The sequence below is a fragment of the Chroicocephalus ridibundus genome, chromosome 6 (assembly GCF_963924245.1).
Source record: "Chroicocephalus ridibundus chromosome 6, bChrRid1.1, whole genome shotgun sequence".
Classification (NCBI taxonomy): Eukaryota; Metazoa; Chordata; class Aves; order Charadriiformes; family Laridae; genus Chroicocephalus; species Chroicocephalus ridibundus.
In genome coordinates this window covers 14,852,129-14,865,034 of record NC_086289.1, presented here as the reverse complement: position 1 = coordinate 14,865,034, position 12,906 = coordinate 14,852,129, and the positions used below count along the sequence as shown (strand labels likewise).

The window sequence follows — 12,906 nt, the reverse complement described above, 5'->3', positions numbered from 1 at the left end:
TGCAACTAAATGGGCAAGAGCACTCATAAACACATCGAGCATGAAAGCAAAGCTAACCATCTTATTAGCATCCTTCAGAAAACAGGGATGTGTGGTTTTATGAAAGTATATCATTGCTAGGTTTAAAATACCCACTGAATTATCAAAGGACTTTCAGTTATAGCTGAATGCAGTAATCCCATTCTCTTAAAAAAATAAAATACAGACATACATAAAAATGCAGTGACATTTATAGTCCTAGCTAAGGGTTTTGTGGGTTTATTCAGCTTTAAATCCATGCTGTATATGGGTCTTTTGAACTAGTTGATGCATGTAACTACATCCTGTACCACAGAAGCCGCTGAAAGGAAGATTCACTTTATAGGCCAAAGCAAAAATTGGTTTGGGACAAACAGAGCATTGAGATAATCTGTTTAAATATTGTATCAGATTGGCAATATAAAGCCATAATGGAAAGAACAATTTCCCCTTGTACTGAGGGCTGGATACGTAGGGCATGGATAAAGCACAGCCCACAAGCCGCTGCAGAGCACAGTTGATTCCTATTAGGAAAGAGAAGTAAATGTATTCTGTTTAACTTTATTAGCCACAGAGCTCAGATAATGAATTTAAAATAAAACCACCCTCAGTCACCAGCAATTGCTTATCTACTAGATGTGGATATTTAGCTAGAATCAAATCAATTCACCGAGATGCAATACAGCCACAAAGCTCAGCACCTCAGCCTGCCGCTGCGACCACATCTCCCCCATCTCTACACCGCTGCATGGACGCCCTCTTCACCGCTGCTGCAACCACAAGTCACTTGTCTTCACCCTCAAGGCCCTTCCTAGCCAAGCACGCTTGCCATGGAGGTGATGGCTCCTGTCTCCCTGTGGCTTGTGATGCCAGCCCCAGCACTGCCGAGCTTGATTCTCAAACCTTTATGCCTTTCCTACAACCGTGGGAGAAACTTCACAAAATATCCATAAAACCACCCTGTGATTCTCCTGCTAATTCCTTCTCTGCCACACCTACAATTTTTGATGAGGTTTAGGGGCGGCGAACACGCCAAGTTCAAACATGTCTTGGGCTCTCCTTACTCGTATCGCTCGGTTATCGCTCACCTCAGACAGACCGTATTTCCACAGTGTGGGGAACATCTCCATGTTCTGCCTGCACAGCATCTAGAGCAGCTCTGGCCCACAATTTACTTTTACTAAAGCAACACGGTAGCGGTTCACTGTTTTTAAAGAGTAAGTTAAAGATAGAGGGTGCACATTATGGTTTCAGAAAATCATGCAGGAGAAGCTAACATGGGGGAGGACGAGGGGCTTACTTGAGCCAAATATCCACTGCTGAAGGCAGGATACTTGAGGCTACATTTGTCATCAGGGTGCAATCCTGTTCACACAGAGCTGGAGGAAGGGAGTCCTTCCTGACAACTGCACTGATTAGCTGGTGCCCTGAAGAATGACGTTTGATTACCTTTATCTTCGGCTGCAGAACTGCAAATGTCACTAATGGTCACAAAATCACCCAGTCTTTTTCAAAATACAACCGAAGTAAATTAATCTATTGAGCACAGTTTATTCAATACTTCTTATTCTGGCAAAACTCCCAAAAAATCATTTGCTTGCTGCATGTCTCCACCATATGGTGTCATTCAATGCAGACTTTCTTTCCTGCATTGAAATCCAAAATTTAATGGAGTCGAGTCACCTACAGAGTTTTTCCAGCTCAAAGCTACTAACACAGTTTTCTGCCAAAGAGGTCGCAAAGCACTTTCTGTTTTGGTATATTATATTAACCAATACCAGCATGAATCCTCCTTTCATAATTAAAATCAAACTTCTCTGGTTTTAGCAAGTTTGAAGGAAGTGTTATGCCCTGTGCAGAGAAGATATGATGCCCAGCACTGGACAATGTCAGCAGTCTTTGGTTTCAGAACTTGAAAGTCTTGGCCAATTGCTGGTATACTGTCCTATCTGCAGGTAGTTTCTCATATAAACGTCTCAGCAATCAGTAAAATAAACCAAAAACATGACATGGAACTGTACTGGGAAACTAAAGCAGCAAGGCACTATTAAAGCTCTTGAAAGCTTTTTGCCTTTTTTTAAACAGGGACGTTTCAGACAACGTGGGACAAAAGAAAGAAATTCTGGATATGAGGTACACCTACAGCAGGCAACACATAGATGCTGGTTTTGCTAGAAACATGAGCTCAAGATCAGGAGAAAGTTGCCTGACCACACATTTAGCTACGCTGGTATTTCATCCTCTCCACCAGATCTGCCTACTGTCAGCTAGATACTCCATGACTCAGTTTCTTCAACTGCAAAGCAGGGCCATGCTTTGACGACCCTGGTTTTGACACAATGATGTCATCTTCTATCAATGGTTTTAGAAAAACACTGGCCATCCTCGGCTCTCGCCATCTATCAATAACATACTATCTCACTTGGTAAAGACTGTTATTACAGTGACAGGGAAGCCACAAGCTCTGCCTCACACAGCATTTCCTAAACTTTGGAAAGCTGCGTATCCTTTCATGTAGCAGCCTCCCTTCGCCCTTGCTGTGCGCCCACCACAGATGCTGCTTAACGGCGCCAAAGACTTCAGTGCTACACATCCCTCATGCTATGCAGTTTTATAGCTCATCTTTCCCTCCGTGCTCCACCTATGACCTTCCACCACCCCTGCCCCACAGCTGTGAGAAATGCTGGTATGCTCTACAGAAGGAGACACTTCCCCTCTGTACTTACTCACTTGGATGAACACTGAAATAATTTAAACATCAGCATTAACCCTTTTATCACTGGAGCAAGCAGTCGTTGAAGGGGGTTTAAGCACTTCCCAATGCAATCAAGACATGCCAGAAATACGCTCATGGGCAGCTACCATGGCTCAGATGACAAGCAGTAAATTGTTACATCAGGCTGTGTGGATCATTTCTGACTGCTGACCCACACCTCCAGGCTGCCATAGCTGCTTGGGATGTATTTGCTGGTGTTTCAGAGAGTTTCTACCACTAAGGATTATTCTGTTTTAGCAAGAGTTGAGAATCTAGAGAGACAGTACAGAGCTCTGCGGTCCTCTGCCCAGCCCAGCCAGTCCACCAGGCACCCCAAAGCGCCACCCACCCTGCCTGAGAGGCTGCAATTCAAAAAACAACTCCCAGAAATGGAAAATAGACAGAGAGGCAGTAAAATGTTGTATCAAATAACACGAACACTGGAAAACACCCAGTCCGCCCTCTCCACACACAAAGCGCTCGGATAACAGCAGCCAGATCCCAGACTACACCAGCTTATCAGGACATCACAAGGCACAAGAGCAGATTTGGCTAGCAGCAGCTGCAGGCCAAATGTGTCCCACAAAGCACTGCACTGCTGGAGGCAGCTGCCCTCATCTTTACAGCAGATGTCCATCCTATGATGGCTTTGGTGTCTGGTGTGACATGCTCCATCATCAACTAATCTAAAATAGAGCAGATCCCACAGACCTTATCTCAGTCTCTCTCCCTGTGGCCCAGCAGGTGGGGACGCAGCCAGAACTAATCCAGTGAAGAGGAGGAGCTGCCTTTGCTGCTCTCACTTATGCCTCCTCCCGTGCTGTCCACTTGCATGAATCCAGCTTGTGTCCAGAGGGCTCCTGGACAAAACATGGCTTCGCCCTTGAGGAAGCTCTTTCCCCATTGCTATTTCCTTCTGCCTGTGCTCTCTCCACACACTTCATCCTCAGTCGTGGCTCCCCCACCTACCACAGCTCTCTCTTAACCACTCCTCACTCAGCAGCCCCAACCTTTCCCTCCAGTCCTTGCACCCCACTTGTCCCACCCCAACTACTCCGACATCTAAACCCGGGTTGTTTCCAACACCCGATTCCATCACCCAACCTTACTCCAACCTCGATTCAGACTGCACTATACCCTTACCACCCCACCAGCCTCCCAGTATAGCCCTCCACCCTAACCAAATCCTTCACTGCATTCAAGACCCCAGTTCCTCCTGTTGGTCCACATTGCTCCCTCGCAAACAATTCATTTCTCCCCTTGAAAATTTCTTTCCTCCCTGAGTCCTCTCTTTCATCAGCATCAAAACTCCAATTCCAGCCCTTCCCACAGTGTATTCTTATCTCTTCTTTTCAGCCCAGACTGTCCCTCATTTCCCCAGCCCCTGGCAGAAACATCCAGAGCACACAACATCCCAGCAAACTATTCTAGCCAGCCAATGTTGACTGGGTTTTCCCAGTGACTCACCAGACTGTTCATCCCACCCAACTGGCAGATTTTTTTCAGCCCCTGAGCACTACGTCTCAGTCCTGTCCATCTCTGAACACCCAATCCCTTCATCCAGGCTTTCTCTGCCACGACTGAACTCCTCTTCTAAGGCTGTTTATCAACAACCAGCCCTTCCATCTCACCAAGGTCTCCTATAGCTCCCTCAACTCCTGTGGCCAGGATCCAAGCCCCAGGATGGCCCTGTCCTATCTTTCCTAGATTTTCCAGTGTCGTTTTGTAACTGCAGATGCTCTCAGACTCTCCACAGTCAAACCCTGAACACTGTCCTCCATCCTCGCCAGGCTCCTCCATTGCTCCTTCCCTCTTCAGGTAAAGTGGGCCGCTGCCATCCTGCTCCCCAGCCCTCTTGAGCACTCATTGCTCCATCGTGCCTTCCACACCTTGACAGAATCAACTCCAGGCAGGCTAACCCCGTCTCAACTAAGTCAGTCCCCCATAGCATCCTCCAGCCTCCCAGCCCCTGCCAGGACCCGACTCAACCCCCTTCTCCAATCCCCTTCTCCAATCCCCTTCTCCAATCCCCATAGCCTCCAGCCCCAGCCAGGGTCTCCTGTAGCTGGAGGTGCCAGATTTACACTGCACCCAGCCCTAGCAGCATCCCTTGGGCTGGATGCCCCAGCCCACACGGACCCAGGCCCCCGTGCCTGACTAGACGCCCCTGCCCTGCCAAGACCCCGGTGCCCCAGGCCCCCGCGCTCCCCCCGGCTGGGCACCCGGTGATCCCAGGCCTGCCAGACCCCTAGAGGTGGGTGTCGCCAGCCCTCACGGTCCCAGCCCTGCCAGAGCGCCTGCTGCGAACCCCGGCCGGGCAGGCCGGCCCCACGGCCCGGGGCCCGCCAGGCCCCCGGGCGGGTGTCCCCGGACCCGATTACCCGTAGCTCCCCTGCGGGGGGCGCCCCCAGCCTCATGCCTGCCGGGCCCGGGCCCCCGCTGCCTGCCGGGCCCGGGCCCCGCCGCCCCCCGCCCCACTCACCATCCTCTACGCGGCTCCGGGGTTACCATGGGCAACTGCGTCACACACACGCCGCCGCTACGTACGGCGTCAGCGCTTCCCGCCGTACGTACGGAACGTTCCGACGGCAGGCGGGAGGGGCGGAGCCAGCTGCGGGGCGGGGGGGGGGGGCGGTGCTGGGTTCCGCCCCCTCACCCGGCGCGTGCGCATAAGGTGGAGCGGGGGGGAGATGGGCGCGGCCGCTCGGGCCCCTGTGATTGGCTGAGGGCGGCCACGCGTCGGAGCCTGGGGGCAGGTGGGGGCCACGTGGGCGGGAGACGGCGCGCGAGGGGCCTGGGGACGGCAGGTAGGGGCCACGTGGGGCCGCGCCACGGCGAGCGGGGAGGGGAGGGGCGGGGTGGGGTGTGCGGGGCGTGCGGGGCAGTGGCATGGGAAAGGAAGGGAAGGGAAGGGACAGCGCGGTGGCATGGGACAGCGCGGTGTGGCAGGGATGCGGGCATCGGTGGGGCCGCGCAGTGCCGCCACAGGAGGGTGCAGTGCCACAGCGGGTGCCGGCAGCGCTGGGGAGGAGGGGTAGGAGGGTGCAGAGTACTGCCGTGGGGGCATGCAGTGCCACAGGGGGACGCGGTGCCATGCCCTGCGCACACGAGTGCGGGGCGCAGGGTAGCGCCCCAGCGGGGAGGGCGTGCAGGGCAGTGCTGTGCAGCCCCTGGGAGGGGGGAGCTGGGCCCCGCGGTGCTGTGCAGCGTGATCCCACCCCAGGGAGGGGGTGCCAGGTGCTGGGTGGGGGGCAGCGCAATTTTGGGGACCCCACGGAGGGAGGGCGGTGCGTGAAGGAGTGGCCTCCCCGCAGCGTTCGGCCGGCAGCAGGGGCGCAGGAGGCTCCCAGGCTCAGGGCTGCTGAAAGTCCAACTTTCCCGTTAAATATAAACCTGCCATGGCTCTCGCTCAGTTAACCGCCCCTGTGGCCGTGGCAGGCAAGCCAGGCAGGATCCTCCCGAGCCGCTTTCTCCCCCTGCCCAGACCCACGGCGAAATGGCCACTGTCCCCCTCGGCTTCAACATCGATGCCCCGCGCTGGGACCAGAGCACCTTTGTGGGGCGCCTGAAGCATTTCCTCAACATCACCGACCCGCGGACGGTGCTGGTGCCGGAGGAGGAACTGGACCGGGCCAAGGCCCTGGTGGAAGGCTGCAGGTGAGGGGCCGGGGGACAGCGGGGGCAGATGCCATCCCTGTGCCCACGGCCATACCCGATCGTCCTGCAGGGCCATGGGGGGATGGAGACAGTCGTTCCCCAGTTGGTGCGCTGGGACGTAACATCCGTCGGAGGTGGTTCCAGGCTTCTCCCAGGAACTTCAAGCTGGGACAAGTTTCCCTTGTGGGAGATGTTTCCTCTGCCTTTCATGTTTGGTGCCCGGGGCACAGAGCCCAGTGGTGCCGGGTGCTGTTGAGTCTGTGCGGCTCTCCCTGACGGGCTCTGGGCTTGCAGGGCCGGGCTGGTGCCGCCGGGAAGCAGCCAGGAGCAGCTGCTCTATGCCAAGAAGCTGTACGACTCAGCCTTCCACCCTGACAGCGGCGAGAAGATGAACCTCATCGGGAGGATGTCCTTCCAGGTGCCGGGGGGCATGGCCCTCACCGGCTGCATGCTCCAGTTCTACCGGTGAGCTCCTGGGGACGAAGCCGTGACAGCCCCCAGCCCCTCAAGGGGTCCCTGATGGGCAGGACACGGCCAGTCTGTCTCCTCTGGGGCTGGCTGCTGCCTGAGGCATGCCCGTGGCTGCTGTGCCTGCCTGTGTCCCGTGGCCAAGCCCCATGTCCCTGTGCCCTGTCCCCAGGGCCCAGCCTGTGGTGGAAGCATTGTGGATCCTCCGGGCCCCTGGTACAGCTGGGGACAATCTCGCTTCACCCCGAGCTCTCAGCTCTGCTCAGCTCTTTCCAGAGCCCCTGTAATGATTAACATGACCAAGTCCTGCACGGCCGCTGCCCTTGCTCCGTGGACCTTAATGGCTCCTGAAACCAGCGACCAAACGTGTCCCCAGGCCAGGCTGATGCAGCATCTCCAGCCCATGACAGCGGCCCCCTGCACGTCCCTTCTGAAATGGCTGCTGGGGGGCAGAATGATCCTGTCTCTATCCCAGAGGCTGTGTGGGACAGACACTGCCTTTCCCAGTGGATCCCCATCCCACCCCTGCTTGCTGGACTGGTTTGCCTGTTGCTGGTGAGGTCCAGCCTAGATGGGAGATCTCCCAGTGCTGATGGGTCACCCTCTTCCCAGCCCATCTCCACCCTCCTGCATCCCAAAGCTTGCTCAGACCCACATCTCCCTGTGTCCTCTCCTGCCCCATGTCAGTGTCCTTGAGATGCCAGTAAGAGCCCAGACATCCTGGTCACCGCCAGAGCTGCTTTTGTCCCCATATGCCCCCTCCTTGCCACTTTCATTGACGAAGGCTTATCTCAGCCCAGCAGGACGGCTGCTGCTCTGCCAAGACCAAGTCTCCCACCCCTGCCTGGGCACCCTGCAGGGCTGGGCCCCCTCCTGTGCTCCCCAAAGCCCCGTGGCAGCCAGGACTCCTGGGATCCTTTTCCAGTTCTGCCACTGGCTCATGGCTTTGCCACAGTGCCTCAGTTTCCCTTGAGGGACACCATGACACGGGTATCGAGGGCATCTTGTCTGTCCCCCCACGATGTCTGGCCCCAGGCACAGAGCAGGTGTCCCTGACGGCCCTTGGGTGCTCTCTTGTCCCTTCCCTCCACAGGACAGTGCCTGCCGTGGTTTTCTGGCAGTGGATGAACCAGTCCTTCAATGCCATCGTCAACTACACCAACCGCAATGCCGCCTCTCCCATCTCACTGAGGTGAGCGTGCCCCTGCACGGGATGGGAGCCCTCTATGTTGGGACCCCACCTGATGCCCCATAAAGACCTCCCCCATGTCCCATCTTGAGCACCGAAGGAACAGGATCGAGTCAGAGTTGGGGTTTCTGTTCTCTCCCTTCTTTGTAAAATGTTGTCCAGGCAAATCGGCGTGGCTTATGTCACAGCCACCAGTACAGCCCTGGCCACTGCGGTGGGACTCAACCTCTACACCAAGGTACGCCGGACTGGGGCTGGGTGAGGCAGCTGGCCACATCCTGCCCTCCCACACTGATGCCAGCCTGTCTCCTGCAGCGAGCACCCCCCTTGCTGGCCCGTTGGGTCCCCTTCGCAGCTGTGGCTGCTGCCAACTGTGTCAATATCCCCATGATGCGGCAACAGTAAGTGCCATGCACGGCTGGGGTGCTCGAGGGACCCGGCTTCCTCTGAAAGCAAGCCAGTGGTCACCAGGCTCCTGGGCTGCCTGGTTGCCCTACCGCAGTTTCCCATCCCAGGGGAGGGAGGGGGTGGAAGGACAGGAGGGAGGTGACGTGGGGTCTGCTCATTTGCAGTGCCAGGTGGGGTGGCTCAGCCTCTATGCAGAGCAGGAGGGGGATTTGGGGCTGAGAATAGCTGTTCTGGGGTCTGGGCCAAAGATCTTCTCTGTGTGTTCATGGGAGAGGCCCCAGTCGATGATGTCCTGGTGCTGGGACCCCCTAGATGGGGTCCATGTGGAGACCTGTGTCTGCTGCTTGGGGTCCCCCGTGGGTGACAGCACAGGGAGGTGGGGTGCTGTGCTGGGGACTGTCCCCTGGCTCGACTGCAGGTCTCAGGCTGGTGTCCGTCCCCCGGACAGCTGGACCCTGTTCACAGCCATGCCCTGAAGATGGCAGCATTGGCTGAGCTGGGGACCGTGGCACCCTGGGACGATGGAGCCCTGTGCCCTGGGACCAGGGCTGGGGGTGGCTGGGGCTGCTGTGCCAGCACAGCACAGAGGACCCCCTTGGCACCTGCTCACTCCATTGCTGTGTCCTCATGCATCCCCAACCATCCCAGCCCTGACTCACATCTGCATGTGTCCTCCAGGGAGATCATCAATGGGGTGACAGTGACGGATGGGGACAACAATGAGCTCGGCTGCTCCAGGGTGAGTCTCGGGATGGGTGTCCAGGTTGGGACATGGTGTGGTGGGGGCTGACCCACTACTCTTACTTGCAGAGGGCAGCAGTGAAGGGCATCGCGCAGGTTGTGGTCTCCAGGATCACCATGGCGGCACCGGGCATGAGTGAGTGCGGCGTAGGAGGGTGGGGGCCAGACCCGGGGCTCCCCCAGGACCTGCCACCTCAGTTTCCCCCCGGGAAGGAGAGGGAGGATGTCCCTGCATCCCAGGTGGCGTTTGGTCTCATCTCACTGGTGGAGCTGGTCTCCCCATCCTGCCATTCCCATCAGAGTTCCCCAAGCTCCCAGCCCTCCCCATCCCAGCCCACAGCCCATGGGGAATGTGGGGTGTTCCCATGGTGGTCGGGCCCCACAAGGACACCTCTCGCACTCTCCGGCCCTGACTCCTCGTCCCACAACCCCACATCCCCTTGCCCTTATGAGACCCTTGCCATGCCACAAGCCTGGAAGGAGGGACAGGAGCACAAGGAGTAGAGACTGTGCTGCCTGGATGATGGATGGATGGGGGTCCTGTGCCAGATCCTTGCCGTGAGCAAACACCCAGTGGCCTCCAGAACAACCAGCCGCTGCCATGGCCTCCAGAAGGAGGGTCCTGCTGGGGCAGCCCTGCAGGCTGGCGTGTGGAGGGGCCCTGACCTCTTCTTTCTGCACCTAGTTATTTTGCCCATCATCATGGAGCGACTGGAGAAACTCCCCTTCATGCAGGTGAGCCCACATTTCTCCTGCTGTGGTTTTCCAGTGGGTCCTGTGGTGTCCCAGCCCTTGCTCTCCAGCCACCAAGATGCTGGGGATAAAATTGGGGGGAGGTGTGTGCAGACCCCAGCTTGCTTTCCCCCCTGTTCGACTCACCGGTACACCAAAGGTCTCTCAGGTGACATGGAGAGGCTGCAGGAGGGTGGCCAGTGGCATCCTGGAGGTGTTGTGCATTCAGCCCCATTGAGGGGAGAAGCCTCCCCACCCCATGAGGAGGCTTGCCGTGAGGTTGGGGACTCATTCCCGGCTCTTCCCTTGCAGCGGATCCGGGTTCTCCATGGGCCTCTGCAGGTGCTGCTGTGCGGAGGCTTGTAAGTATCTCACTGCTTGACAGCCTGTGGGTGTCCAGAGCGTGGCTCTGAGGGGTGCTTGAAATCACCCCAGCAAAAAGACCTCTTTCCCAGCAGGGGGTTGCAAAGCTGCTTGCGTCTCAGCCTCGGCTTTTCACAGTTGTTGGGAGTTGTGGGGCACGAGCAGCACCCCTTGGGCTGAGATCCTTATAGCCGGGGGCAAATGGGCTGCGATCCCCAACACTAACACTCAGCTTTTCTCTGTCCCGCAGCCTCCTGTTCATGGTGCCGGCAGCCTGCGCCCTGTTCCCACAGAGATGGTACCTGTCTCGCTATTTCCCCCTCCTGTGTGGGACCTCGGGAGCCTTCCTCCTCCCCTCGCTCTTCTCTGCCCATCCCAGGAGAAGCATGATGGGCACGCACGCTTCAACCCAACGCAGTACCTGCCTGTACACGCTGGTGCCCTGGGCAGCAGGAGAGCATGTGCCTCCCCTGCTCTGTGGGCTCTGTGCTGGGAGCAATGGGACCCCCAGCCCCATGGGCAGCTCTCTGCGCCCCAGCACTGGGAGTGGTGGATGACAGGGATGGGTGGTGGGTCTTGACTGAGCCTGCAAGATCCCAGGGACTGCAGGGGATCTTGAATGGCAAGGGGAAGGGAGGGTGGCCTGACTAGTGGTTAGGGAGGAGGATCGCAGGTCTCAGTGTCTATCCCCTCTCCCCACAGCTCCCTTGCGCTGACTGACCTCGAGCCGGAGCTGCGTGACAGCATCGTGGCCAAGCATGGGGACAAAGTGCCGTACGTCTATTTTAACAAGGGACTGTGAACAGAAACTACCTCAGGAGCCATCACACCCCTCCGTCCCCCTACTGCCACCACCTCGCATCCCCTGAGCAGGGCTCAGAGGCATGGTCCAGCCAGATCTGTCCCCCAGACCAGCACTGTCTCTGCTGCCTCCTTTCCCCCCGAGAGGCAGGATCTGGCTCTGCACACCCAGCTTGCAGCACCTGGGCTTGTCCTGAGCTTCCCCCCATCTGCTGCTGGCCGTGTCGCTGCCTGACCACGTCTCTCTTGCCCTGGACGATGGCTGCACTTCCCATGCCTTCCTCCTGGCCTGTGCAGGAGGATCTGCCCGGCCTGTCTGAGCCTCGTGCGGTCACTGGGCACGGCCCTGTGAGGCATCAGGCTCTGTCCCTCCGGGCTCTGAGCACAGTCCTACCTCTGAAGGCAGGCACCCTGCCATCGTACCAGGAACCAAATCACGTTGCTGCCTTAAACGACCACAGTGGCCTCTTACCAAGAGCTGGATCCCGCCTTGGCAGGTGGGAAGGGACCAATGCTTGGACCATGCCTTCCTTGCTCTCAGGATCAGGTTTTATTCACCTTGTGATTGCCACAATCCAGGAGAGAAATAGCCAATTGTTTTTAAGCTCTAATTTTTGCAATCTAGCCATTCCTCTGAGCACGAGAGCCAGCCATCACCCTTGTCCTGCGTCTCACTTCCCATGGTAGGACTGAGGACCTGCAGCCTTGGGGGACTGTTGACTCTGGGCCCCCTTGGACAAGTGGGAAGGAGACAGGAATCACAAAGCTGTCAGGGCATGAACTCAGGCTCTGAACAGCAACACTGCAAATGGCAGAGAGGAGGGTTGCAAAATAAAATGTGGTGATTTTTAAAAAACAGCAGTGGATTCTGCTTTTGGCTGGTCTCTGGGTGTCTGGTTCCCTGGGCAGGGCTGGTATGTTGGTCTTACTCCTGCCTTGAAAGGGAACGGTGTGGGCTCTGTGTCTGACCAGGCACCAGGGTGAGGGTCAGCACAGGGGCCAGGAGAAAGAGGAAGAGCCATGAGGCTCTGCAAGGGCTGGCATGAGCCTTGAAACCTTTGGGCATCCCATGCAGCCTTCCCTGAGAGGATCCTGGGGCTGCAAACAGTTCCGAGGCACGTGACAAGGTAGGTGACAGTGCTGTGCTCATGGTGACTCTGGTCCCTTTGGGGGGATGACACTGGGTGATCCTTCCTACACCCATGGGTGCTGTTTGTCTTCTTGTCCAGGCAGCGTTTGCATGATGCTGACCTGGGTCTGCCATGCGGCCTCTCCCACCCCAAAGACGACTGGCTTGAGTTTTCGGCTGCAGACTATTTTCAGAGGAGGAAGGAGCCCTGGAGTTCAGCCCAAGTCTTGGGCTAAAGTCCCAGCCCTCAACCACCTGTGTCCAGGCTCTCTGCTCGCTGATGAACACCCCTCGGTGGGAGAAGCGTGTTTCTAACCAGCTGTATGATGGGGCAGCTCGGAGGGCCCCATGGCCCAGCGGATGGTCCACGCTTGCCCCTCCAGCCAGGGATATTTGTCAGGTCCCAGAAAGCAGCAGCATCCCAGCACCGCCTGGATGCCCAAGCGGCGGCACAGGGTCTGCAGCCAAAGGGCTTTCTGGCATTAACGACTCCACTCCTACAGAGTGGCCAAACCCAAAACGTACATCTTGAAGGGCCAAGCTGCATCCACATCAGGTTTGCTTCTGCCCAAGCTGCAACAGGCAGAGGGTAATGTCTCCAACCACAGGTAGCTACAGCTGGAAAGCTGTGCAAGAGCTCTGAAA

At 57.1% G+C, this 12,906-nt stretch overlaps 2 protein-coding genes across 9 annotated transcripts in view; one reads left to right on the top strand and one right to left on the bottom strand.

Moving 5' to 3' along the window:
- ARL3 (ADP ribosylation factor like GTPase 3) overlaps positions 1-5,389 on the bottom strand; it is a 32,342-nt gene extending 26,953 nt beyond the window's left edge. For both annotated transcript variants that reach the window (XM_063337580.1, XM_063337581.1), the window contains exon 1: positions 5,256-5,389. In XM_063337580.1, coding sequence (XP_063193650.1) covers positions 5,256-5,258 — 3 coding nt within the window. In that variant the 5' untranslated portion in view covers positions 5,259-5,389. The remainder of the gene's footprint in view (positions 1-5,255) is intronic.
- A 123-nt stretch (positions 5,390-5,512) lies between these two features.
- SFXN2 (sideroflexin 2) lies at positions 5,513-11,968 on the top strand. Of its 7 annotated transcripts, XM_063339583.1 has the most exons (12): positions 5,670-5,807; positions 6,187-6,430; positions 6,725-6,895; positions 7,992-8,090; positions 8,250-8,325; positions 8,403-8,488; positions 9,174-9,234; positions 9,306-9,372; positions 9,922-9,971; positions 10,281-10,330; positions 10,582-10,629; positions 11,034-11,968. In XM_063339583.1, the coding sequence occupies exons 2-12, from the start codon at positions 6,270-6,272 to the stop codon at positions 11,131-11,133; spliced, it is 969 nt and encodes a 322-aa protein (XP_063195653.1). In that variant the 5' UTR covers positions 5,670-5,807; positions 6,187-6,269; the 3' UTR covers positions 11,134-11,968. The 7 variants fall into 7 exon arrangements, 2 of the variants coding, with proteins under 2 accessions (XP_063195653.1, XP_063195654.1); XM_063339584.1 differs by lacking the exon at positions 11,034-11,968 and having other exon boundaries at positions 5,670-5,736; positions 6,258-6,430; positions 10,582-10,998; XR_010071726.1 differs by lacking the exons at positions 5,670-5,807; positions 11,034-11,968 and adding an exon at positions 5,513-5,580 and having other exon boundaries at positions 6,258-6,430; positions 9,306-9,971.
- The last annotated feature ends 938 nt before the right edge of the window (positions 11,969-12,906 follow it).